The 24,131-nt window shown below is 38.5% G+C and overlaps 1 protein-coding gene across 2 annotated transcripts in view; it reads right to left on the reverse strand.

Moving 5' to 3' along the window:
• The window catches only part of ACSBG1 (acyl-CoA synthetase bubblegum family member 1), a 33,227-nt gene extending 12,669 nt beyond the window's left edge, over nt 1–20,558 (reverse strand). Inside the window, exons 1-5 of one of the 2 annotated variants that reach the window (XM_057368686.1) lie at nt 20,439–20,558; nt 11,533–11,615; nt 2,674–2,891; nt 1,941–2,029; nt 1,075–1,195 (exon numbers count right to left, since the gene is read on the reverse strand). In XM_057368686.1, the coding sequence (XP_057224669.1) occupies nt 1,075–1,195; nt 1,941–2,029; nt 2,674–2,891; nt 11,533–11,615; nt 20,439–20,518 (591 nt within the window). In that variant the 5' untranslated portion in view covers nt 20,519–20,558. The remainder of the gene's footprint in view (nt 1–1,074; nt 1,196–1,940; nt 2,030–2,673; nt 2,892–11,532; nt 11,616–20,438) is intronic. The other variant, XM_057368687.1, reaches the window with a different exon arrangement.
• Nucleotides 20,559–24,131: the final 3,573 nt, after the last annotated feature.

Consider the following 24,131-nt stretch of genomic DNA (forward strand, 5'->3'; position numbering starts at 1 on the left):
ATTATTCGTATCTTGTGTGGGCTTTTCTCCACTCKAATTCTGCCAAAACTGTAATAGCTTGAGAGGTGCAAAAGCCCTCCTGTTTACCTCCATCCCCAAATATTCTTCCCTCCTCACCAACTGGCTCAACTAGAGGCAGGGGGAAGGAGGAGGSAACTAAACAGTCTACACAGACTACACAGTCTGCTCTAGGAAATCTGCTTTCAAGGCAGTCAAAAGGCTTTAAAAAAATTAAAAATACACCAGAAATGGCTCCTCAGCATCCTTTCTCGTAAAGCACAAAAGGGCACATCAAGGAACTGTGCAGGTCAAGCTAGAAGCTGACCCTGGCTGTGATTACCAACAGACTAAAAGTCCCTCAGCAAAACMTGACACACATGTGCTAAAAAAAGTTCTGCTTCCTTAAGGAAAAAAAGAAAAAGAAGCTGTATGCACATTGAAAGGATAAATAAAAATATAAAGCTGCAGGTTTACAGGCAGACAGCAGTGGCTGCTGCTTTCAGCAGCTCTTTGTGTGCTTTGCATGRCCTGCAGAAAGCATTGATTTCACTSAACTCYGTGGGACCCCGTGCCTCACAGATGCCTTTCAATTGATCACATTTTGAACTGAACCTGTGCCAACACAAAAGCAGTGGCTTGATGGCAGCYATTATGTACATATTATTAGAAGGATAGAAGTGAAATGTTATGTTATGTTACTATTTCAGTCTTGGGTTCCATAAAAAAAGTTTCAGAAAATCCTCTGCTGGATGAAGCAGTGCTGGTCAGAGCTCTCTTTTTCTACATAGTGTGTATGAGCCAAACCCCTAGAGTTCTTCCATTTAAATTCTCCTTTCTTTTCAGTTAACCTGCAGTGAARCATCCAGGGAGCTCTCTGCTGGAGCCACTGACACTGTAGAGGCTCAGAGCCATCCATCAGCTCTAACATCAGATAACAGATTTCTGAGTAACAACATTCACTTCACAAAGAAAGGTTTCATGATACAGACAGTGTATGTGGTGTTTAGGACCAATACAGCATTGAGAAATGAAAAAAAAAGGTGGCTTTTCAGTAACAATTCAGCTGCCTCATACCTGCATTATCTTGTCCAGCTGTTTCTGATTTTCCACAACCATGACATCAGTTTTGCTGTCATGAGCAATGTAGTGACAGGCCTCTGGAGAATTGGTTGTATATATCCCTGTGACAATTCCTCTGCATCAAAAAATTTATATACAAAAAAGCCATATATATATATATATATATATATACACACATATACATGCATATAAATGCACTTAGTATCCAAAGAGAATAATCATCAAGGATCAGATGAAAACTGAAAGAATATGAAGTTGTGGAAGCAAACAGTAGCACAGCTCTCATTTCTTTCACATATTCAGATATATGCACACTGCAAAAATTAACCTGTGAGCTCTATTCAGCAGCAGATGATGTAGGCTAGGATTCAGTGTTTTAGCCATTTAAAGTTACACAAAGAGCTAGCTCAGGAAGTGGCAAAAAAATTCCCACTATGTCCTCTTTCTGTTCAAGCTGTGCACAGGTACCAGTTTGGATTTCATTGGTACAGAACAACTTAAGAAGTAAAATCCAAATTGTAAAAACAGGGATCAGGGCAGAAGAAATCAGGGTAATTAATATTCATATGTTACTTCATCTGCTTGAACATATCTTGCTGTAGACAAATGCCATTAACATAAAACTGTGATTCTCATCTGTTTCCTACATCTTCCATTGGTAAGATAAGCCCACRGCATACAAAATCCATTTATGAGTGTCTGGACTATGGGATATGAGACTCCAGTAGGCTGCTGAACATTTAATCACTAGTAACACAGCTTTCAAGATGACACAAAATACTGATTTGCTCTACTTCCACACCTAGCAAAACAGAAATCCCAAAATYYYCCTCAAAATCAAACCCCCCAAAACACCTTACCCAGCAAAAACAGCTCCAACAGCTGAGATGAACCATTCTGGAGAATTAAATCCAAGGATTCCTACACTATGGAATCGTTCAAGACCAAGCTTAAAAATAATATGTATAAGGTTATATAACACAGGCACAATGGAGAGAAACATACACACAAATATAAACCATGGAAACTTTTGATTTTTTATTACGTATCGACAAGGCATGTGAAAGCATGTTTTGGTATCCATAGCAGACCTGGTATTTACCAGCAATTAAAAGGATGTGAATTTTCCAGTACCTTCTCCTCTCTGGTGGAACCCTGCCATCCAGAAGGCCCAAACCCCAACAAATTTCAATATGAACAAGAGCATAATGAGTCCTAATACTACCCTATGTTCAGAATGTTTTGAAGATTGTGTTTATCTCATCAAATTCATGATAGTAGTTTTCCCCTATTTTTCTTTTTAAATCTCAAGCCCTCATGCTGAGCTCTGCATCCATGTCCCAGAGGGACAGGGCAACACAGCAGCTCCTCACTGGCAGTCAAGGCTCCCTGACAGCAGTGTTATGTCTTTGACTGAAACTCATTTTCATCATTATTATTTCAATACAGAATATGACTACTGATCTTCAAGTAATGGGAAAAGCGTCTTACATTGTGGAGTTTGGAGTTTTTTGTTTATTTGTTTTGATTTGTTTAATCCTTTTTAAGGGAGACAAAAGGATAAAAGGAATTGAGTTTGCTTCTGATACTTACCTTCAAGAAGCTTTTGGCTGCTTTCCTAGAGAGACAATAATATTCTGAAAAAGTTATTTTCTCCCATTTTCCATTCTTTTTGCTGGCCAAAGCATTAAGGGATCCATATTTTTCCAGGCTCTCCTTGAACATCTGATGAACTGTTATGGGAGTCTGTGGGCATGAGTTATCTATTCTCAGTCTGACTCTGCCAGCAGCAAAAGAAGTCCACAGGGACTCTGGAAGGCAAAGTACCATTGTCAAGATAATCTATAATTGAAAAACACCATGTGACTGTACAAGACAAGGATTGAATAAAGACCACAGGACTAAGCACAACTCTGGCACTTCCCATGTCTTGAGAGAAAGGCTTTCCAACCTCTTACTATCAAATATACCATGTAGAAGGAGATATCTTTATTGCTTACACTTTTGTCTGTATCTTGAATGAAAGTCCCATGTGGAATTTTGCTGTGTATTACAGGCACAACACCAGCTCCAGAAGAATCTGTTTGCCTGTGCTCAGCTCTGTACTCCCTCCCCCTTGTGCCAATGGAGCAGCTGGTGAATCAGAAGSCTAAAGAGATCCAAAAGATATTAAACCTCCGCCCCTGCTCAGTATCCAAGCTCCTTTTGCTTGTTGTAATTCTGCCCTGCCTCCCTCCTGCCCCTCCAGCTATTCTCCCTCACGCTGTCCCTGYTCCTCACTACTTCCCACAGTTTTGGTCATCTGCTCCCTGTTCTAATGTGCCCATTCCACTCACTCCTGTCTCGCCCTGTTTCCAATTTTTATCTTCTGCTCTTGTCTTCCTCACCCTGTCTTTATACCATCCACTTTTTTTCTCCTTGTGGTTTTTTTTTCCCTTTTCCTTGATAGGACAAAGGCACAGAGCACCAACAAATGTCACTTGGCTCTCACCACTGGTGCCAAGGACAGGGACAGTTCCTGGCATTCACAAGAAATGTCTGTCTCAAAGACTCTCCTCGGCTCTTGCAAACCCTGCAAGAGGCTGAGTATGAATGCACTCCTTAGAGAATCTAGGGGAGTTGGCAAAATTCAGGTGAATTCTCACAAGGAAAGCACAAACCATCCCATGACTCCCCTGTCAAACAGTTCCCATACTTATGAATGAAATAGTACAAGAACATTTYAAGAACATTTTTTTCCTTAGACTTACTTTCACAAATTAAACAATATTTTTGGTATAGACATAAATATACATATATATTTTATATATATATACATATTTATTATATAATATATATTATATAATTATAGATATAATTATATATATATACACATATATATACACATATATATTATATATTTATATTTATATATATATATTACTATTTTACAGTGAGCTGGTGAAAAAATATCATACCAAAGTTCTTGGGTTTGTCAGAATTAAAAGTAACTGAAAATAGTACTTTTTTAAGTTCTTGATACAAATTAGTAAGCATAATTGACTTTTAATACACTTATGGAAAGCAAAAACTGTGAAGAAATTTAAGGTAGTATCTGTGTTGTTTCCTGGCACTTCAGTGGCTGAAAATGAGCAGTTCTGGAGTGTTCTAAAGTACAACATACATCACATCCCTCTCCAATACTATTCTAGCTGCTTCAAAGGGTTTGGGAACTGCCTCTCTGAATGCTTCTGGCAATATATGAACAAATCAGCCATAACTGGATCCACATCAGCTCTTTAGACCACAACTTGCAGCCTCCCTCAAGCCAGGCTTGCAGTCTGCACCARGAGCCAGAGGCACAGCAAACTACTGTAAACTCACAAATACTCCATTCCTGCTCCTGGCTGGCAGATTTACATTGTTCTCTTGACAAACAGAARGTGCTAATGACAGCAATAAGTACAAATAAAGCTGTTTCATCTCCATGTGCCTTCATTTTGTCATGTGCAAATTGCACATAATGATTTTCAAAACATAGGTGTGGAGCTGTGCTTAGGTCAGTGGAGAAAGGGCATCATAAATCCAGACAGGTTAGAAAACAAGTAGCTCTGAAGGATTTTAGGTAATAGACAGACTTTATCAAACTGTAAGYAGTAGCACCCAATAAATACTTTATGAGTAGAGAGGCAAAGCAGATGTTTCTGCACTTAACCCCAGTGCAGGAGTGAAAAGGATAAAAGTAAGACCGTCAGAGACAGAAACTATTGTTAATCCAAATGTTTAATGTCTGCAGTGGCACACCAAAGCCCAGATGAGAAATTCTATACATAGATGTTCTGGCTTCTAAAACAACCAAGTGTCAGGGATTGCAGGTGTGCTTGAACAGAGAYGGGTGACTGCTCTGCTCAAAACAAAACCATACCATACAGAGCTAAAATACAATGTTCTCTCCATGCATTAAAAATGCTCCTGAATAAAGGGTACTTCTTTGGAACGAAACTGAAAAGAAAAACAACATTCCTACGATAACATTACAGAAGTTGCATTAATAATGKCTTTTCACTTCAGATGTGTAGCAGATAACAGCACAGTTCCCAYAGAAGAATGAAAATCAATCAAATCCCTGAAATTTCTACACATAGAAACCAAAAATGTACCTGAAAACTGAATTTYCTTTCATTTTCCTCATGCAGGCTTTTCTGGTGTTAAAAAGGCATCTTTGATTCATACCAAAGACTAAGAACAGAATCAGTTTCAGAGACTGTGCATCACCTTAATAATACTCAAGATACAGCACAAACAAATATAAACTTGAATGYCCATTCAGTGTCTGCTTTTGCATGTATTTGCAGGTAGAACTTAAATCTCAAAACAGTTCTGAAATCTTGATAAGCCAAATAATTCTAAAAATCTAATTAGTCTGACTAACCYATAGAATTTGTAAAAACAACTAACATGAACAATATATTCCTCTGTCAGTTCACAGAGGGATTTGGAGCAGAGGGCTCATTCTTCTCAGAAAGAGCCTCGGAAGGAATGTCTGGCTAAATACTGAATGCATCAAATATAAACTTTGGGAGGAGCAAAATAGGTGCTCTGCCTCAGTAGCATCTGAAAGCTAAACTGCACTGTCTGGGCAGGAAATGAACTCAGTACCTCCTGACACCAAAGTGGAAATCAGAATAAAACCCCTATAAATACACTATTAGCATCGCTACATTAYACAATTGTAGTTTTACAGACAATAGAAGGAAGAGGCCCCAGCTTTCCAGCTCAAAGCACTTTGATGCCACTGAAAGTTCCATGTACACATGCAATGAGTAATATCTGTTCCTTTCCACTTTCTTCCACTAGCTCCTGCTACCTGCATTATCCTTCATACCCAACATGCTTTTCATCCACTACCCTGTGACCTTGGCTCATATCCTTCATATGGATCCACTGAAGATCAGAGATGCTGAGAAAAGATCTCAGCTTAAAGAAGACTATAGTGTCAGATAAAACAAAAAGAGCAGAGATTTTATTCAGGTAATGAAAATGTGACTGTCACTGTTTGAGACTCCTGAAGTACATTTTTCCCCCATGTTGTTTTCCTCCAAGGCCAAAACCTCCATGATCAGACCACTTGCCATGTTTCACTGTCTTCACTGCTGCAGGAAGAGATGGCTCAGGGTATTCTCATACATAAATTATAACAGCATGATTGTACTGCAGCTTGTCTTGGGAGCTGTTCTAAGCAAAGCTGATCTAAATGCCTGAGATTTCAGGCGTGCAGTTTCCCCCACTAAGGTGTACATTTCAACAAGAAACTTTACAACAGGAGAAAAGTAGTTAAGAACTACTTAAGAGACATACTTGCAGTTTTCAACTGATCTTTTACAATACAATCCTAAACTTAGGAACCATTTACACATGAATACTGATTTATAAAAGTCCATTTGTTACTCAAATATTTTCTACCAAGTTTGAAATGATACACAACATGAAACACATTATAAATTCTGTACTTTTAACAGGTAGTTTATTCCTTCCATTCCTTCTACCATGAATGATGGAACAGTTCTGACATGGTACAAACCCAGAAGCCAAAAATTACTTTAAACAGACAAACAAACAACAAGTTGGGGTTTTTTGGGGGTATTGTTTGTTTTTGTCTGGGTTTTTTTGCATGAATAATCAGTCTGGCTGAAACTGCTGGACCTCTGGGATAAATGAAGGTAACTGTGTAGTAGTTAAAAACGAAGATTAAATACACTAATCCTGCAGCTTAAAGCTAGTAACATTAATGAAACCTTCTCTGTGCTCACWACCTGACCTGCAATTATTCTGGTGACTGCCAGAAAGGATCTGAGAATGTAAATGAATTCAAATGATTATGGAAGAACAGCTCTGAGAGTCATATAAATTGCAAAAGATCCAAGGTCACCTTTCAGAGAGATAAACAGACTGATTGTGGAATGGCCCTGCTGCACAACAGGAGCAACTCCAAGTGATATTCCATAGATGTGCCCTGCGAAGCAAGAACTAAACCAATAATTTAGTTCTTCTGCTTGAAAATGAATCAGGTTTAACTCACAAAACAGTGTCTTGATTACATGCCAGATGCTGCAAAACATCACTCTGCCCTAATGGTGAGAGAAGGAATTCAGCTCTTTGCTGGAGGCGTTCCTGACAGACCATCATCATCCAAGATTCCACAGCTRTGATGCCATCACATTCTGCTGACAACACAAATATATCGTTCCTTTTTCCACCTACTATTTTTCCTTTTTTTCAAGATGTCTGTGACCCTGAAAAATTAATTTCTTTTTAGTAAAAGCTGGAKCTGAGTACACACTGCTCAGAGTTTGAGAGCTTGGTATCTGTGTCAAACTTCTCTTTGTGCCAATAAACAGATTAAACAAAAGGACAGAACTTTGGAATTTCAAGTGAACTTGAAAGTATCTTAGTGATTCTTCTAATAAAATACACAAACCAGCTCCTGTTGYTTGCCTTGACACAGCTGGAGAAGGAAAAGGTTTTCTGCTTTATTACCAGTTTTCCACAAGAAACACATATTTTTACCCTCTTAAAGAGAAAAGACAATAAATAGAGGAAATCTTTTCAAATTAGCCAAAACACRCAAAGATATTTCAATTCATGGAAACTTGTACTTTTTCCATTGGAGGAAAAGGAAACAATTAATAACTGCTATAAAATATACTATATTTCACATCAGTAAACTCCTACCAGTGTGGATCAGAGAAATAAGATATCTTCCAAAGAAAGGCTCCACAAGCTGACGTGGAGGGAGTGGTGCACCAGGACAAATACAAAATAAGCTTCATAACAACACTGACGCTTCTAAAACTGATTACGATGCACCAAAATGAAAGCCTGTGGAGGGTGTAATCAGGAGGAAACATCACTGCAGAAACATTGCCCAGGCATGCAGGAATGGAAAGCCAAAACTCAGAATCTAAATTGGTGAATAATGTGAAAAGTCACAGGAAGGGCTTTTGCAGGTAAAATGACAGCCTAAAGGAGAACCAGGGGTATTGTGGGAAACTCACTGACATAGGACACACAAAGGGCTGATGCTCTCAGTGCCTTCTTCACCTGTGTATTAACTGGCAAGGTCAGGCTTSCTGAGTTTCCATGCCTGGCAGGAGATGAGATGTTTTACCTACAGCAGCAGAAGACCRAAGTAGGGACCACTAACACAAACTGGACACATACAAAAGAGTTGATGGGGCCAGATGGGATCAGAGTAGAACTGAGAAACCAGGTCAAAGCAATCTCAAGGCTGCTCTCTGTCATMTTTGAAAAAGCACAGCAATCTGGTAAGGTCCCCATCACAAGAAAAAAGGCAAATRTCACACCTGTCTTCARAAAGCAGAARAAAGAGGATTCAGATAACTAAGGGCTAATGTSCCTCASCTCACAGGAAAGGCTGTARAACAAACTCCCCTAGAAACCATTTTGATCTATAAAATGGTGACTAAGACCAGCCAGAAGGGACACACTTGACTTGGCCCTGGTAAATCTAACCCAACTGCTTTCCATGATGAATTGACTGGCCCTGACATGGCGAGAGCACTGGCACCTTGCTTATATTACCTTTAACAAGGTCTTTGACAAGTTCTACATAGCCCAGCATCCTTGGAAGGTTTGAACCAACTGGACTTGGAGGAAGAGGTGGATAAAAAATTGACTGGATAAGTAGTGAGCAGAACAGTGATCAACAATTCTTAGTCAGCAGTCAATTCCTAGTGACATTCCTCAGGGTTTACTGGTAAGAATGACACCGTTCAGGAATGACACTGTTGTCCTGGCCAATAGAATGTGCCCTCACCAGCTACAGTGATGACCACACTTGAGGAAGTGACCAACAGGACAGAAGGCAGGGCAGCCATCAGATGGACCTCAGCACATTGGAAGAATGGGCTGGCATACCTGAAAGCCCACAAGGGAGAAGCCAAGTCCCACACTCTGGGTAGGGTAAGTCCATGGCATTGCAGGGGCTGGATGCCAGCTGGCTCAGCAGAAAAACCCCTCTGGTGCCTGGTGGACATGCTGGCTGCAAGTCAATTGGATGTCTCAATGTAGATGAAGGCCAACTACACCCCTGGCTGCATTGGCAAGATTATAGCCAGCAGACCAAGAAAAGTGAATATTTCCCCCTGCTCAGTGCTCCTGAGGGTGCATCTGAAGCAGTATGCAACTTAGGAAGCCCCAGTGCATGAGAGAGATCCTAACAAACAACYGGCACAAGCCCAAAAGAGGGACTCRCTGGTAGTCATGGGTCTGGAGCACACCAAGTACAAGAAACCCCTGTAGGATCTATGTTTCTCCAATCTGGAGAAGATAAAAATGAATCTACCCACAGACTGTCACAGACTGAAGGCAGGTGCTACAAGGAAAGCAGATTCTTCTCAGAGGCACACAGCAGAAGAACAAGAGCAATGCACATGAGTTGCAGCAAGGAAAATTCTTGCTGGATCAATAAAAGGAATTTCACAATGTAGATGATTCAGCTAAGAAGAGGGACTGAGAGGCTGTGTAATTTCCATCCCTGGAGGTTTTCAAAACTCAGCTGAACAAAGCCATAAGGCTTCCTATGAGAGAAAGATGTCCTATTTGCCCTCCAGTGGTCTTTTCCAACATAAATKATTTTGTTGATTCCATCAGTATAAAACCAGTATGGATAAGTTCTCTTCTAACTTCACACTGGTTTTAAGTCAATATAATCTTGCTGCCAACAGTAAGGGTACTCTGGATTTATATATGCATTAGAAAACCCTAAATCTGCCTTGCTTCCACTGGAATAAGCTTCTATATGTTGGTGGAACGGAATGGGGGAAAAATCCAGAACCATGAGTGGTCCTCATTAGATAAATTTACTCCTGAGGTTGTCAAATGTATCAATTACAAAGTGAGGAAGACAGTTCTGTTCTGCACAACTATGAAATATCAGAATCTCCTTCTTTTCTCTTTATATACAATATAGATCCCCTGCAACGAGATGCTGAACCTCCTTCTCATGAAAGATTTTTTGGGAGGAGTTTTTGAAATGCAGCCCTCACTTTGCCACTCAGCATCTGCATAGCAGTGTGATGTTTCCAAGTTAAACACTGCTTCTCATTTAAATGGATAACAAGTAGTGCCACAGATTCCCAAAGTCAAATAAAAGGCGAAGTCTAACAAATTGTAAGCTCCTGATTCACCAACTTAGAAACATATCTAAACACCAACAAAGGAACTGCATAATTAAAATGGGTGAGGTGTGACTTGTGTTTGCAGGAAAATTACAATGGAACAGCTGGCATGGCTTCTACCCTTAGCTGCTCAGCTCACCTTTGTGGCAGAAGCTGTGGTCACCTCTGCAGGAGTGGCTGAATGGCATGTGCATTCCTGCTTGGTTTACAGCCCAGCTTACGTCTCTAAACTGCAGCCTCTGGGAGAGAAGCAGGTAGGGAGCTGACAGCATTAACCAGCGTCCCACATAAATTCTTAGAGAAATAGGTCAGAGCCTTCAGGAGCACACAAGCAAGTACTCTGAAGATCACAGCCTCGGTAATAATCTACATATAGAATGTGTGGCTCACATAGTTCAATAAGATACCCATAAAATTTGAAACCAGAAGTTTGTTATCACCTTTATTCATCCACATTTATTTCCTGTTCACTGAAAGCATACAGCTAGCAGYTCACTTCTTGGAAAGAACCCCTCTGTGTATCAAAGAACTGCCTTTTAAAAAGCAACTGTATATCCATACAAGTATATATTTATACAYGTGTTTTAAGTCTGCATGCAAAGTTCTTACATAGATCTGATATCTATGTACTCATTGCTTCTGTTTTCTCCTAGAACAAAATTTCTGTTTCAATGAGCAGATTTAGATACCAGTAGCAGCCTCACCAAGGCAACAGGGAGCTCCCTTAGGGCTGCAAACCTTCCAAAGAACTTCAGAAAGTTCTGCTAGCAAACCTGCCTTAAGTCACGCACAGCACATTCAGGCAAGTCATTCACCACTGCATTTGGATTAAATAACACCAGTTATTTATAAATAACACCAGTGTGCACATGCCCTAATGCAACACAGAACTGACCAAAGCACAGACATTCCTTTAACACCTCCAGTTATTCACTGTTCACCAAATCCTCCCCAGCTGACAGCTGGTGAGTAGGCTGTGATGCCAAAGGTAACCCAACAATTTGCATGATTCTCAATGGGATCAAGCCATTTTTCATTTTTATCTAGTTATCATCTCAAACACAGACAGCTGCTAGCAGAAACTATTAAATCTATGCACTTTGCAGACAACTCCTGAACAATTTTCAGCTACCCTGACTCACTTCAGTTTTATTTTGTCTTTCATTGTCTGAGTCCTGAGAAATTGTCAGTCACAACCTGCTAGAATAGACATAAAAATTACATTCAAAAAAATCTAAGAAGAGATCAGATTTCCAATCTTTTACATGTTTACCTGCTGGCTCTATGCCTTCACCCTGGGTCTCCTCCAAATGAGGCAGCGAATCTCTGCAGACAGTCTCTGCATCTGTAAAGGTTCTAAAAGCAAAAAGGACTATTGAGATGTTAWCCAGGAGCACTAGTAKGATCTACTACARTCAATGYACAATACAGATACCAAAAGGGAATMAAAAACACAGCTTGCAAGCTCTTTGAAATACAAGCAAGTGGAATTAGAAAGCTCAGAGCTATCAAATACATTTTGACTCWGTTGCAAACTCCACTACAACGCAGGTGAATGGAAATGTCTTCACTCTGAGGATGAYATTCTTTATTTCATACTTTTAGTTTCAACAGCGTAGAATATAYCAGATGGAGACACTAACTTTGAACCTCCACAAAGAGGCCACAAAACCATACAAGTATGAGGAATGAATTACCAACCTTAATCCCAATCACATGGACACTATTAATATCACAACACCCTGTAAATAATTGAGGAGTTGAAAAGAGTTGAAGCTCTGAAGTTAGGGTTTTTTTGTTGTTTTTTTAAGGCAGGAGGAGAAGGCAAGTTAGTTCATCATCATCATCAAGTTTCTCAAAAACTTCATCAACACAACAAATTATCATTAACACATRGATGAAATTAACTTTTCCTGGCTAAAAGTAAACAGATAAAGTTTAAAGCACAAATACAAACTTCAATCCAAAAAGTCTGTAAGATGACAGACTGCAAASAATTCCATGAGCAAAATACCTACAAAATAAGCATTGAGAAATGACTGCATATAGCAATGTACTACTGGTTATTCATGAATAGCAGCATAAAGATTTTTTAAATTTAACTAATTTCATTTCATAGAACAAGTGGTGGGAATCAGCAGCCTTTAGAGGTTAAGAAGTTAGGATTTCCATCATTCCTTCTCCACTGGTACAACAGAAGAGTGCAGAGAGAAGCGCAGAAAGTCCTTCCCCTCCACAGTGTAATAAATTAACTCAAAATGTAGGAAAAGAAAGTTGAAACAATATCCTTTCCAGCTTCCAAATAAATAACAACCTCAAAAGCAGGTTTTTTACACAGTGGTGACAGGTAGCAAATGCCACATCAGACACTATTTCCTATTTTGTATTAACTACACTTGTAAAATACTTATATATGTGAAACACTCCTAGAATTTATTCTTGTTAGTCACAATGAAATCGAACTGTAAAAAAACCTTAACCAAGACGTATCCCTTTTACAAGCACTGGTGAATGTACTTTCTTTTACAAGAATGTAGCAGACTGTAACTCTTCACCCCTCAGGAGTGACAATCGCAGCTCTTTTCCTGCCTCGCTCCTCCCTGCAGGTCCCCTCGGAGCAGGGCACAGGTCACAAAAGCAGCTGAAGAAAACAAGGAGTCATCACTAATCCTGCCTGCCAGGATATTTCCTCTCCTCTTAATGGCATAATGGGACAAAACATGAAAGGGCTTGTCTGATAAGCAAAATGAGGCTCTGAAAATAGTCACTGGCTTGGTGAAGGCAGATGTTGATGCGAAATTGAGTAATTTAAGTATAGAAGAGGATTATTCTGCATTTTGAAAGGTAAGCTTGTGTTTGATATGTGGAAGAAATAGTGACTTAATGAAGTGGGATTGCAAAGACAGAATGACAGACCAGGAAGACTTGCTTGGGAACAAAACCAAAACATCTGAAATAACTTAAAAACATGTGTTTGTCTGCCATCTCAAAGCACTTTATATAGTTCTTAATACTTTTCCTATTTTAAAGGAAAACTGCATTTGATGTTTACTAATCCAGTGGAAAATTTTTTCTTTAAATATCTTGGGAATAATGAAGTTTTTWAAATATTTATTATTTAATAAAACAAAGTCTTAGTCTAAAGATAACTGAACATTACTTTTGATGAAAACAAAGAGCAAAAAAGCCTTCAGAATAAAGCAACTCTGATTAGTAAAGTAACAAAAGAGCCTCATTTGAAGATACTCAAATCTTTCATAAATATAATTAATGACTTTTCCCAGATTAATATATCTTTAGTTTGCTTTAGTCTTATCTGTTATAGGATCCTGGTTCAATTTACATTATGTTCCCTCACAGAAAAACAGCCAACCAACATCTGAACTTCTGGACTTCTTCTGGTAATGTTCCAATGTGCAAAACTTGAATGAGGAACCCTACACATTTAGAATTTTCATGACTGTTAAAGTGGGTAACACTCCATGCAACACAGGTCCACCTGTCTCCATGAATTAAGCAGCTCATTTGAGAGGGAGTTTTTTCTCCCTGACAGTAAAATTAAGAAATTTTCTCTTCCCAACMATTTCTATATGTATTCAGAACCATCACTTCTGAGTGAAAGAAAGTGGKTTTATTCCTTTAAAAATTAAGTAAATATCCAAGAATGGTAATGGTACCTGGAATTGTTTAAGTAAGACTGAACTGAGCAGAATTTGGTAGGGCTGCYTGATCAAGAGCTTACTGAGCATCCACTGCAGCAAGGAGAAAACTCACTGCAGAACCAYGGCGTGGTGCCAAGATGCCCCAGCAAAACCAAAATGCTTTGCAGATCTGGACTTTGGCTCTTAAATTTTTCACTAGGACTGAGGTTCTGCATTAATTATTCAGTGTTATTAGTGCAGGGCCTGCATCTTCCAAAATCCAACCTACCAGTTTAAAAGTGGATTTTCTACGTCTGATTTCGGCAAGTTTACAAWTCAAAAGGTCATATACAAAAACTGGTATAAATCACACTCACAGATAATTTAACAGTAGAGGTCACTTGAATGAGTCAATTAGAACAAATCATGTTATAAAATGTTGACCAGCTAGAATTAACCAAAGCATATTTCTGCATAAGTCCATTAGCAGGGGTGATTTTTGAATGACAGCATTTCCTGATGTAATTTGGCTTTAATTTCAAGGTATCATTCTAGCAAACATGAGCTCRTCTGCTGCCTGAATCCAACACACTGCCCTCACCTGAGACAGAAGCACAGCTCAGGCTGACTGGTTTATCCAGAGGTTTGGGGCAAAGCCCAGCACTGCCCAGCCCACCCACAGCCCCCACCACTCCCCTGTGCCCCTTGGATGCTATTTCACACTGAACCTATTCTCACACACTGGGCCAACCTGAAAAGCAACAATCTGAGTGTTCTCTGCATTCGATTAACAAAGGCAGAGCTTCCTTTCCCTCTGTTTCCATGATTTGTAACAGCTCCAGTGAAATTTATTTTTGCAACCCAGTGGAAGCAATGCGTGTGTGARGTAAAATAATACCTGATGTAAGTGACAGCCCTTCCTGCTGGGCGTGAGTCACCAGAAGCAAAGCATCCCATCTGGAATTGCTGGCATAGCCATTACTGGTTTTACCTAAGTGTATTTGATAGCAGCCACTGCACACAGTACCATTTCTTATTGTAACTTCAGAAACTAAATGCCACAGCTAAATCTCTCTGCTTTTATCATTACAAAGTGACAGTGCTCTTTTGCTAATTGCAACCTAGAAAAACTGATCTGTTAGTAATTAATGGCACCACTTACTGTGACACTAATTTCTGTATTTTTTGTTGTTGTTTTAAGGGACTTCAAAACAACAACAAAATTAGAGTTTTCCTTCCACAGGCTCTGTTTCCTTTTCTGCTAATTATAATTTCTGCTYACACCTCATATTCTAGGCCAAATACAGTCAGATTTTTGCTGTCTTCTAAATTCTTTCCTCATAGTAAAATCTTGTGAAAACAYAAACAATAAATCTGAAGAGAATCTATTAAATCAATCCTTAATATTATAATAAACCAAAAATTTCTACGGAGAAGATGTTTTTCATAAATTCTCACTTGAAGCAGCCTTACAGGACACACTGATTGTCCTGTATAATTAGGGTAATAGCTTCTCACTCAAATGTAAAAACCATAAAATTTATGTTCTAGGATACATTTTGACCTTGCTTCTGCAGAGTGGTATCTACTATCACAAACTGCAGTAAGAACATATGAGCATTGTTAAGCAGCAGTCATATTATCATGACATTTAAGGAGAATCTATTCATTAAACAGATTATGYATAGAGGCAAATAAAAAGACATCTCATTTTTCTTGTATTCCTACTCCTTATCAATGTCGTTCATCTCCTATAACCTTGTCAATGTTAAGTTTGTACCAGTTGGCTCTCTACAGGGATTATTAAAATTTTAAGAGATCAACCTTTCTATGGAGAGARAGGCTTTCCATAAAGTTGCAAAAATAAGCTGTTTAACAAATAAATACATATATAAATTGTCAATACATTATTCAGACAAAGTGTTCCTTGAGACTTAAGGATATTTACTCATAACCCTCTACATGCATACAATGAGTCTAGGTACTTTTAAATCTGGAAATCACATTCATAACTGCTCACAAAGAAGACTCAGACATTTTCTTGYCATGAAACCAGGGGGTAGTTCAGACCACACATCCACCCAGAGCCATACTCTGAGCTTCCTGTGCTGTCAGATTCACCATGAAGATACCATCTTCTCCTCCCTTTCTTGGTATTCCTGTTGCAGAGGCTTCTCCCATTACACAGCTTCTCCACTCCCACCCTGCTCCTGGGTACAGTTGTACCATATGTGTGAGATCACCATACAGYGAAAATATTTTAATTAATTAATTATTCTTATTTTAGTTTAATGTATGAGACATATTCAATGTTGAAGATACTGCATTCAAAGTATACATTAGCTGAGGTTGTGATGCCTGATTTTAGCAGAACAGTATGTTCAAGGTGCAAAGCTCTGGTTGTGATCAACCACGTTACTGCAGTTCTGGTCCACTTAACTTCCAAAGCTTTTACTATGAAACTATTGCATGATTTTTCTGCTTTTGTCCTTTTAAACTAAATTATCCTGCAACAAAGAACACAGCCAATAAGGATGGAATGCTCAGTTACAGTGTCTGCTGAGCACATACAATTTCTCTGTCCCTTACATGTTTTTTCCAAAAAGCAATCCTGTTTAGCTTCTCCTGGGAGTGCTCTCATGGCACTGCTTCCAGATTCAGTGGCTCTCAGGAAGGGTCACTGCTGTCCTGCCCTCACTGTGATGATCCAAAGCAGGGCAGCTCCTTCCTCTGCCTTCCTGTGCCTCCAAGCACATCACTTGCAAGCTCACCTACCACCAGGTTACAATCATGGGGCAGTAGGCATGTTACTTCATATTTCTTACAACACAGTCCCCACCTTTTAATTAAACTCCTTTCTTTGCTTGCCTTGCYCATAGAAATATTATGTAAGACACAGATGTTTATCTCAGGGAGCAATCTGTGCTCATTTGCACAAGCACATGCACAAACATTTGCACAAGATCCCCATTTGTACAAGCATTTTTTTCTCAAACCCTTTTTTGTTGAATTGGCTTTCCTAACYATTAATCTTATTTAATACACACACAAAAAAAATAGGTTGAAGTGGAAAATATGCACTTTTCCATGAAAGAACTTATTCATACATTTTGTTTTAATCTTTCACTGCTTGCTTCTCCTGAGGACGACTTAGTGAGTTCTTTCTCTAAACTCCAACAGCTTGGTGGTTTGATTATTTAARGAATCCATCATAAAATGATGGTAAAATATTCTTCTTCCAATCAAGTATCTATCTTTTGTTGTTTCAATCTTGGTGACAAGTGTCCTAAATACTGATCTCTGTTCCAACACTGAGAAAGTGCCCCCCAAGCTTTTGTTGCCTGTTCTCCAGGCCAACCCAGCTAKATGCATTCCACCAGCCTTACTCTCCATTACAGCTGCTTTGGGGAGTGTTCTGGGTCTACATCTGCACATTCTTAAGAACTTTCATTGGGTGTTAGACATTTTCAACAGCTCATTGGGGCATTTGAATTCAAGATGGAATCATTAAATATTCATCTGACAACCCTTCTGGCAGCAAAATGCAACGGCTTAAATTACCTATGGGTAACCTCTGAAAACTATAATGATTCTGGCATTTTGCCTAGAAACGTCAGAAACTAAATATCTTCATCTGGATCCCATTCATGAGAAATCCTTTCCTAAATCCCCATCTATCCTGCAAGAGCCAAATCCAGTATTTTAAAACARAACTCTGAGAACAGATTGTAGGAATGAGCACAAGACAATAAATTTAGAATCACAAATATATCCTTGAGTTCTAGACAAAGACAATAAAGTCACTCTGACTTAAATCAACATAGCACCACAGCTTGGATAGCTCAGCTGCTGAATAGAAACCTGTGACTGACACAGAAWTAGCCAAGCAAACACTGCATCTCCAGACTCCAAGGTGCTGTCAATGGTTACTTAAGATGTTCTGAAGATGTTTTCTCATTTTTTATGGCATTAGGGGGAAAATCACACAGTAATGACACATAACACTACTTCTATAAATGCTCATTTTCTGTAACATGTAATACTTTTCCTATGAGCACTGAGTCACAGGAGGTTCCCATGGCTCTTTACAGGACATTGCTGTCTATWATGACTGGTCATCTTATTTACTAATTACTCCTCTATTCAAATGAGGGCAACATTGTAATACATTCCTTACTAATTCTATTTAAAATTTCCCCTTTGCCCTTGAAGAACAGGTTAGATTTAGCTGTTAATTGGTTTCCATGTCCTCATGAGGCTTAAAAACACGGCCACAGATCAGCCCAGATATGTTCCTACACTTTCAAAAAGGCTCAGCTGATTCAACAATCCCTTTGCTTTTCATAGGGCACAAGAAACCAGTCTTTCTCAAATTACTCCAACAACTCCTCTCACAGAGATATATTTAAAAGCTAAACAAATGCTTAATAAARAACAAAGTACTAGTGATAAAGTTAACAGCTGAGATCTGGTTTACCATATAACACAGTTGGCACACACCTTCTAGTAAAACCTATCTCTTGCAGAAAATAGAACTGAAGTATTTTTTTTCTCTTGTTAAGAATAAATATCCTCAAAAATCAGGTCATTTATTTTCGTGGGCAGACCAGTTTTACGGGTTGCTGAGAACTACATGGTTGAATGGGAAGAAATGAACAATGTAACGAGCCCTTTTTATTCTCCCCCCAAAAAGGCTCTATTCAGCAGTTAGGAGCATACTTCAACCCTGCCCTGACCTTGGTACAGATTTTCTGGCTCTGTTCTTCCCTGCACAGCAAAAACCCAGACCTGAAGCAAAAATCTTCCAGTAGCTGCCTCTGTATGGCTATTTACAGAGAATGCAGCAAAGTTAGGTCACACAGAACTCATTATTTCATCTTTTTTTCATTTTTTTAGGTCACACTGATTCAATTTCAGCCTAATAAAAGGTCTTTTTTTTCCTATTTCCAACTGATACAATTTTATTTTCTTTGTCTAGTCCTTTCTACCTGGAATCCTACTTCCACCATACTAAAAAAGGTATGTAAATTTGCTACCTAACTTCAAATCACACCGGGTAAACAACATCATTTAACAGGACAACATGCACTGGCTTCTTAAAAAAACAAACAAACAAAAAAAAACCCAACAAAAAACCCCCCAAACAAAACACAGAAGTTTTATGCCAAGGACTTTGTATGAATCAAAAGCACTTAGAGTTCTAGGGTCTGGTATTTTTTCATTAGAAATTCAGAAAAAAACTAAATGCTTTCTAATACAGGAAGCTTAAACTTCCTGTTTGMAGTGGATGCAAACCACTGTACTTTAAAATTGTCCTTTTGCATTTTCATTTAATGAAGAAAACACAGAAACTTTTTTTTTTCTTAGCCATGTCACAAATAGGAGCCTGCATGGCATAATTAACTAATTATTACTAACTTTCATGAGTCAGAGTGTACATATACCTAAACTGATCACAACTCAAATAGTGTTTTATGATCTCTGGACAGATTAAACAAAAAAAAAAGACAATTCTACTACTGAATCCTATATTAGGATTCCAGAAGCAACAGTAATACATTCAAAAGTTTTCAAAAATTTCTTAAACACCTTACTGTTCCAAAAACCTTAAGTCTTTGGATTGATTCTTATCCGGGATTACAAAGCCCAGAACAGAAGAAACCATTATGGCAGAAATTATCCCAACCTGAAAGAATCAAGCAAATCTTCCAAGAGACAAAACATGCAAGTTGTTCCTTAAACGAATGTGAGGTTAGATTTAACTTAACAGAAGAATAAATATCATACAATAGTTCAGTCCCTGGAAATGGATCATCACTACTTAGCAATACCGACAAACTTCTAACAATCAGAAGCTAAAATATTTCCSATGAGATGTCTTGTTGTACTCTTMAGTACTTCCAAACCTCTRGAGATGTGGATTTCTCTATCAGACRATACCATTCCAGRTCAACAGGTAGAAGAAACAATGTGTTCTTTTTGCRCTGCCGAGGGCAGAAAGGAGACAGCAGCCAAGGGGACTACTTTACATGCAAAATGTAAAATAAACATTAAAATACACTCTAATAATGTCCACTTCCCCACTCCCATCTCTAAGAGACAGGTTATCTGGTTAAGTTCTGTTGCCTCTGACAGGAAGAAGATGGTCTATCACAAGGATCAATTATTATCTAAATATTACTCCCCCAAAACCAGAAGAGAAGAGGCTAAATAGCCTCTGTGCTATAAAATAAACATTACACAGGTGTATCCTATATGCAGGATCCTATATAGGATACAAGCAACATATTCCAATACTGAATGTTGCTGCTAGGTTTAAATTCAAAGTAGAATTTAGCATAGGGGGAAAAAAAACCTATTTAGGATCTCCATTAAAAATTTTCTCTTATTCTAGCCTCAAAAGATACACCTTATTCTTCATTAGATATTAGAGAYACCAGACAAAATTCTTGTGGAGCTGCACAGTAGTACAAGACAAACTTAAGCAGCGAAAAATTGGTAGATCAGCTTGTTAAAATAAATGCTCAAGCTACTTTACCCATTTTCACAGCTTCCTGAAACATTCCTTGCATTTTCATCCTGTAATTGTTCCATGAGAGTCTCTCCACTGTTAGGCATGCTGACAAACCCTCCAAAGCTGGTCACAAATATGCTAAAGAACTGTGCAGGCCAGGCATAAATGAGCTACTTGGACAACCAAAGAAATCAACAGTTACTGGTTATTTGTTAGAAAAAACAACACGTAATACAAGAGGAGGAGACTACTGCTACAAAAGCTATTTCTTTCTGATTTTAACATGCTTGAAATGTCGCAGTGCCTGTGAGCTGCTTACTGTTAAACTTTCCTTTTAATTCACTTTTCTTTAATTATCCATGAGAAGAATTTTAATGAGTTTACAATGCTTTAAGATGCAAATCTTTTTTTTTGCCAAGATTTCAACAAATTCGTTCACACAAGTTGAGGCAATTCTAATTTTACTAAGTCCAGTTTCAAATAAGAGCATTCAATGAAGCTATTTTCTTAAAGAAAAAACAGATTAATTACATTAGGAAATGCCTTCAGTCAATTATACCTATGAAACCCAGTACTGCAAGAGCCAAGCACCTCCTCCAGCACCACAAGCACACCAGCACTTCCTGCMCCTCACCAGAGCAGGCCTATGGTATAATGTGAACGTTTCTACACATGACTGAACAAATTACTTCCCAGGATGTAAGAGAGTCCAGTTCAGCCACTCAGGCTACTCCTGTACTGGTAAACAAAACAAGGTCCAGAGAATGGCTCATGGCACCCACTGTGAGCACCTTCTCTGACRTGGTTTTGGTCTGTATGAACTGGCATTTCCCTGGGACAACCCAGGCCTGTCTCCTGTCACTGGAGATTATATTAATCACTGCCCTGTCTGGAGGAGGAAGAGAGATGCAACACATTCTSTGCCATAGCCTTGAGAGCTAGAGAACATCATCTAAAATGTTTTATTTAGTGGTACAATGACTGCAGTAGAGATTAGGAGTATCTAAGAGTAGCAAATATTACCTTAATAGAAAGTGTGAATTTTATTCCAGATTGTCTTGTATCACATCCAAATGTGTAATYGTAGACAATGCAATTTGAAATGAAAGGAAACTTTGAAGTGAGAATCTAAGGGATCTATTCTCAACATCAGCAACTTTGCTTTGAAAATACCTGAACACAAAGTGGGGGATATTTCAATGGTAAAAATATGTCGTCATATGCAGCAAAATTCCAKGTTTGTCAGGATTGATTTAGTTCCCGTATTTTGAGATAATGCTCCAAACTCTTTGTTCCAATGATTATTTGCAGAAAGCTACAAGGTCTCTTCCTTGCAACAAACTTTTCAGTAATAATACAATAAACAAAACTGCTGCAAGAAAACTCATTTTCTTTTCAGGTCATCTAAAATGTTTTATGTGCTATATGAAGGMATCCAATTAAAGAACTGCTAATTATCTTGCTTGAGGTGCATCTTGGGTGTTTAGTGGCTGGGTAACAAGCTGGTCTCATGGAAGGAAATGGCTGCTCACTCTCTAAGACTTGTACTTTCAGTGAATAAACAGAAATATATGTCTTCYATACACACCATGTTTAGGAAGGATTTTTTTGTTTTGTTTTTCCTATAATTTTCCTTAAACTTACTGATGGTTAGCAAATTATTTTGACACAATCAAGCATTCTCCGATGATAAATCACTACCCCAGTAACAAGGGCAGCTGCAGAGAAGCCAGGAGGTGAAGCAAGTGGAATTTATCAGGGGGGATTGATAGAGAAGAGTTGCTTTTGGACTTTGCATTGTGTGACTGTAACAGAAAACTCACAGGATTGTGAGAAACTGTTTCCTGCCATTGTCAGCTACAGTCTAATCACTTGAACAATGGGCTTGTGATTGTCAAGCTGTAATAGTTCTGCACAGAACTTGCCTTTCGACTTCTAGTTCTATACAGAACCTGCCTTTGCCRTTGTGGTACATTTCTAGGTTGTCTTCAAATTTCAAGAAAGAAATCCCAACAAATGAGGCTGACAACTTATACAGAGTTGAGTACAAAAGACCTTCATCTTGAAATCATTTTTACATGCTACACCTTACAAGATGCTGTGATCCTTTTCTTTTATGCCTAAATCTACCTGCATACAAGTTGCACAAGACTGCACTAGACACAAGCTGAATTTTTGTGCTGGGATGGGCTGCTTTTTGCAGCTATGGGTTAAGATTTCTGGGCGTTGACAGGCTCACAAAGCTATGAAAGAATATAAAAGCCAAATAAAGCTCACATACTGTTCACATCCTTGGCTCTGCAATTAGTACTGGTATCTTTCAGAAACTTGCAACTGATACCTTATAGTTGAAGACACTGGCACTACAAAATTGCACTGTCACAAGATCCCGAACAAATATTAGAGAAGTCAGAATAAAGCCATGTTGTTACTAAGGTCAGTAACCAACAGAACGGCAAGGCAGACCAGCCTGGGCGTGGGTGGAACATGTTTGGGACAGGATGTTTCAGGTTTAATTCACAGTAACACTATGGCAATGTGAACCTACCCAGGGCTGTGTACTCCCCCACCGATTTATTTGTAAGGCAAGAAAGTGAATGTTTCACCATCAAACTCGTGTTTACTTAAAACAAATGGAGGGGTGGACTAATTCTGGATGTTCGTTTCTACTCAYCCCAATTAGTTTAAGCAACTGTATGATAGCCCCTGCCCTCTCTTCCTTTTTCTTTTTTTCAGTCATGTAACTGGTAACAAATATTTTTTGATACAAACATGATGTTAAACTGGTAGTCCTATTGTTATTGCCATGGCCCAGCACTGAATCTAAACCAAAACAAAAAATCCTTCACTAAAACAAAAAACCCTTACCCCACAACAACCACCAGCAAAGCATCTAATAACCTTTACGTTTCCTATTTCAAAGGCTTTGTTACATTTCTTTACATAAATGGCATCACTTCTAATCTTTTTTATTTCAAATCAGTTCTTAGAGGCTGTCAWCTTTTCAACTTGCTACTAATTGCAGCCCTGTGGCTGCTATGTTCTATTCAACWGCATCTACTGTGATTACACACAGCTCTCTTTCCCCCACTTTCTCATAAAATGAAAGACTTCACTTGGTGTCTAAAACATTTTAGCTAAAGTAAAAAAAAATAATGAAACTCCACAGGTACTGCTAAATGAGAGTATGTTTCAGGATTTATGCAAAATTCTAAATCCAAACACTGATGTGGTGAAGCCTCCATTAAGTTTTACTAAACAAGTGACTGTCAACACATTCCGTAAGGATCAACCAATTCATGCAATCTTGGGCCAAGGAGATGATGCTGAGGGCAGATTCCAGAATGAAAAGCTCCAGGCAAGCAACAACTTTTTAAACTCAGATATGCTTTTTTATACTAATTAATTTCTAATGAAAGAATTCAGGTTAGAGACAGAAATTTTCCCCCAACTGTGACTCCTAGTCACTCACTATACACTACCCTAAAATAGCTCAAAACAAATGCCCTCGTTTAAATTTTCTTGCAAATACAGATCTTTTATYTCCCTCTATAGCAAAAATATTTTCCAGAGATTGTTTCTGTACAAAATATCCTTTTCATATATTAACTATGGGTTCAGTACCATTAAAGATTCATTAAATGAAACTGGTATACTTTACTGTTGAATATATATTTTTATTAAGACTAAAAATCATAGCTTAAAAACATTATTTAA

This window comes from Malurus melanocephalus, unplaced genomic scaffold (assembly GCF_030028575.1).
Source record: "Malurus melanocephalus ecotype Western Australia unplaced genomic scaffold, MMel_1.1 scaffold_96, whole genome shotgun sequence".
Taxonomy (NCBI): Eukaryota; Metazoa; Chordata; class Aves; order Passeriformes; family Maluridae; genus Malurus; species Malurus melanocephalus.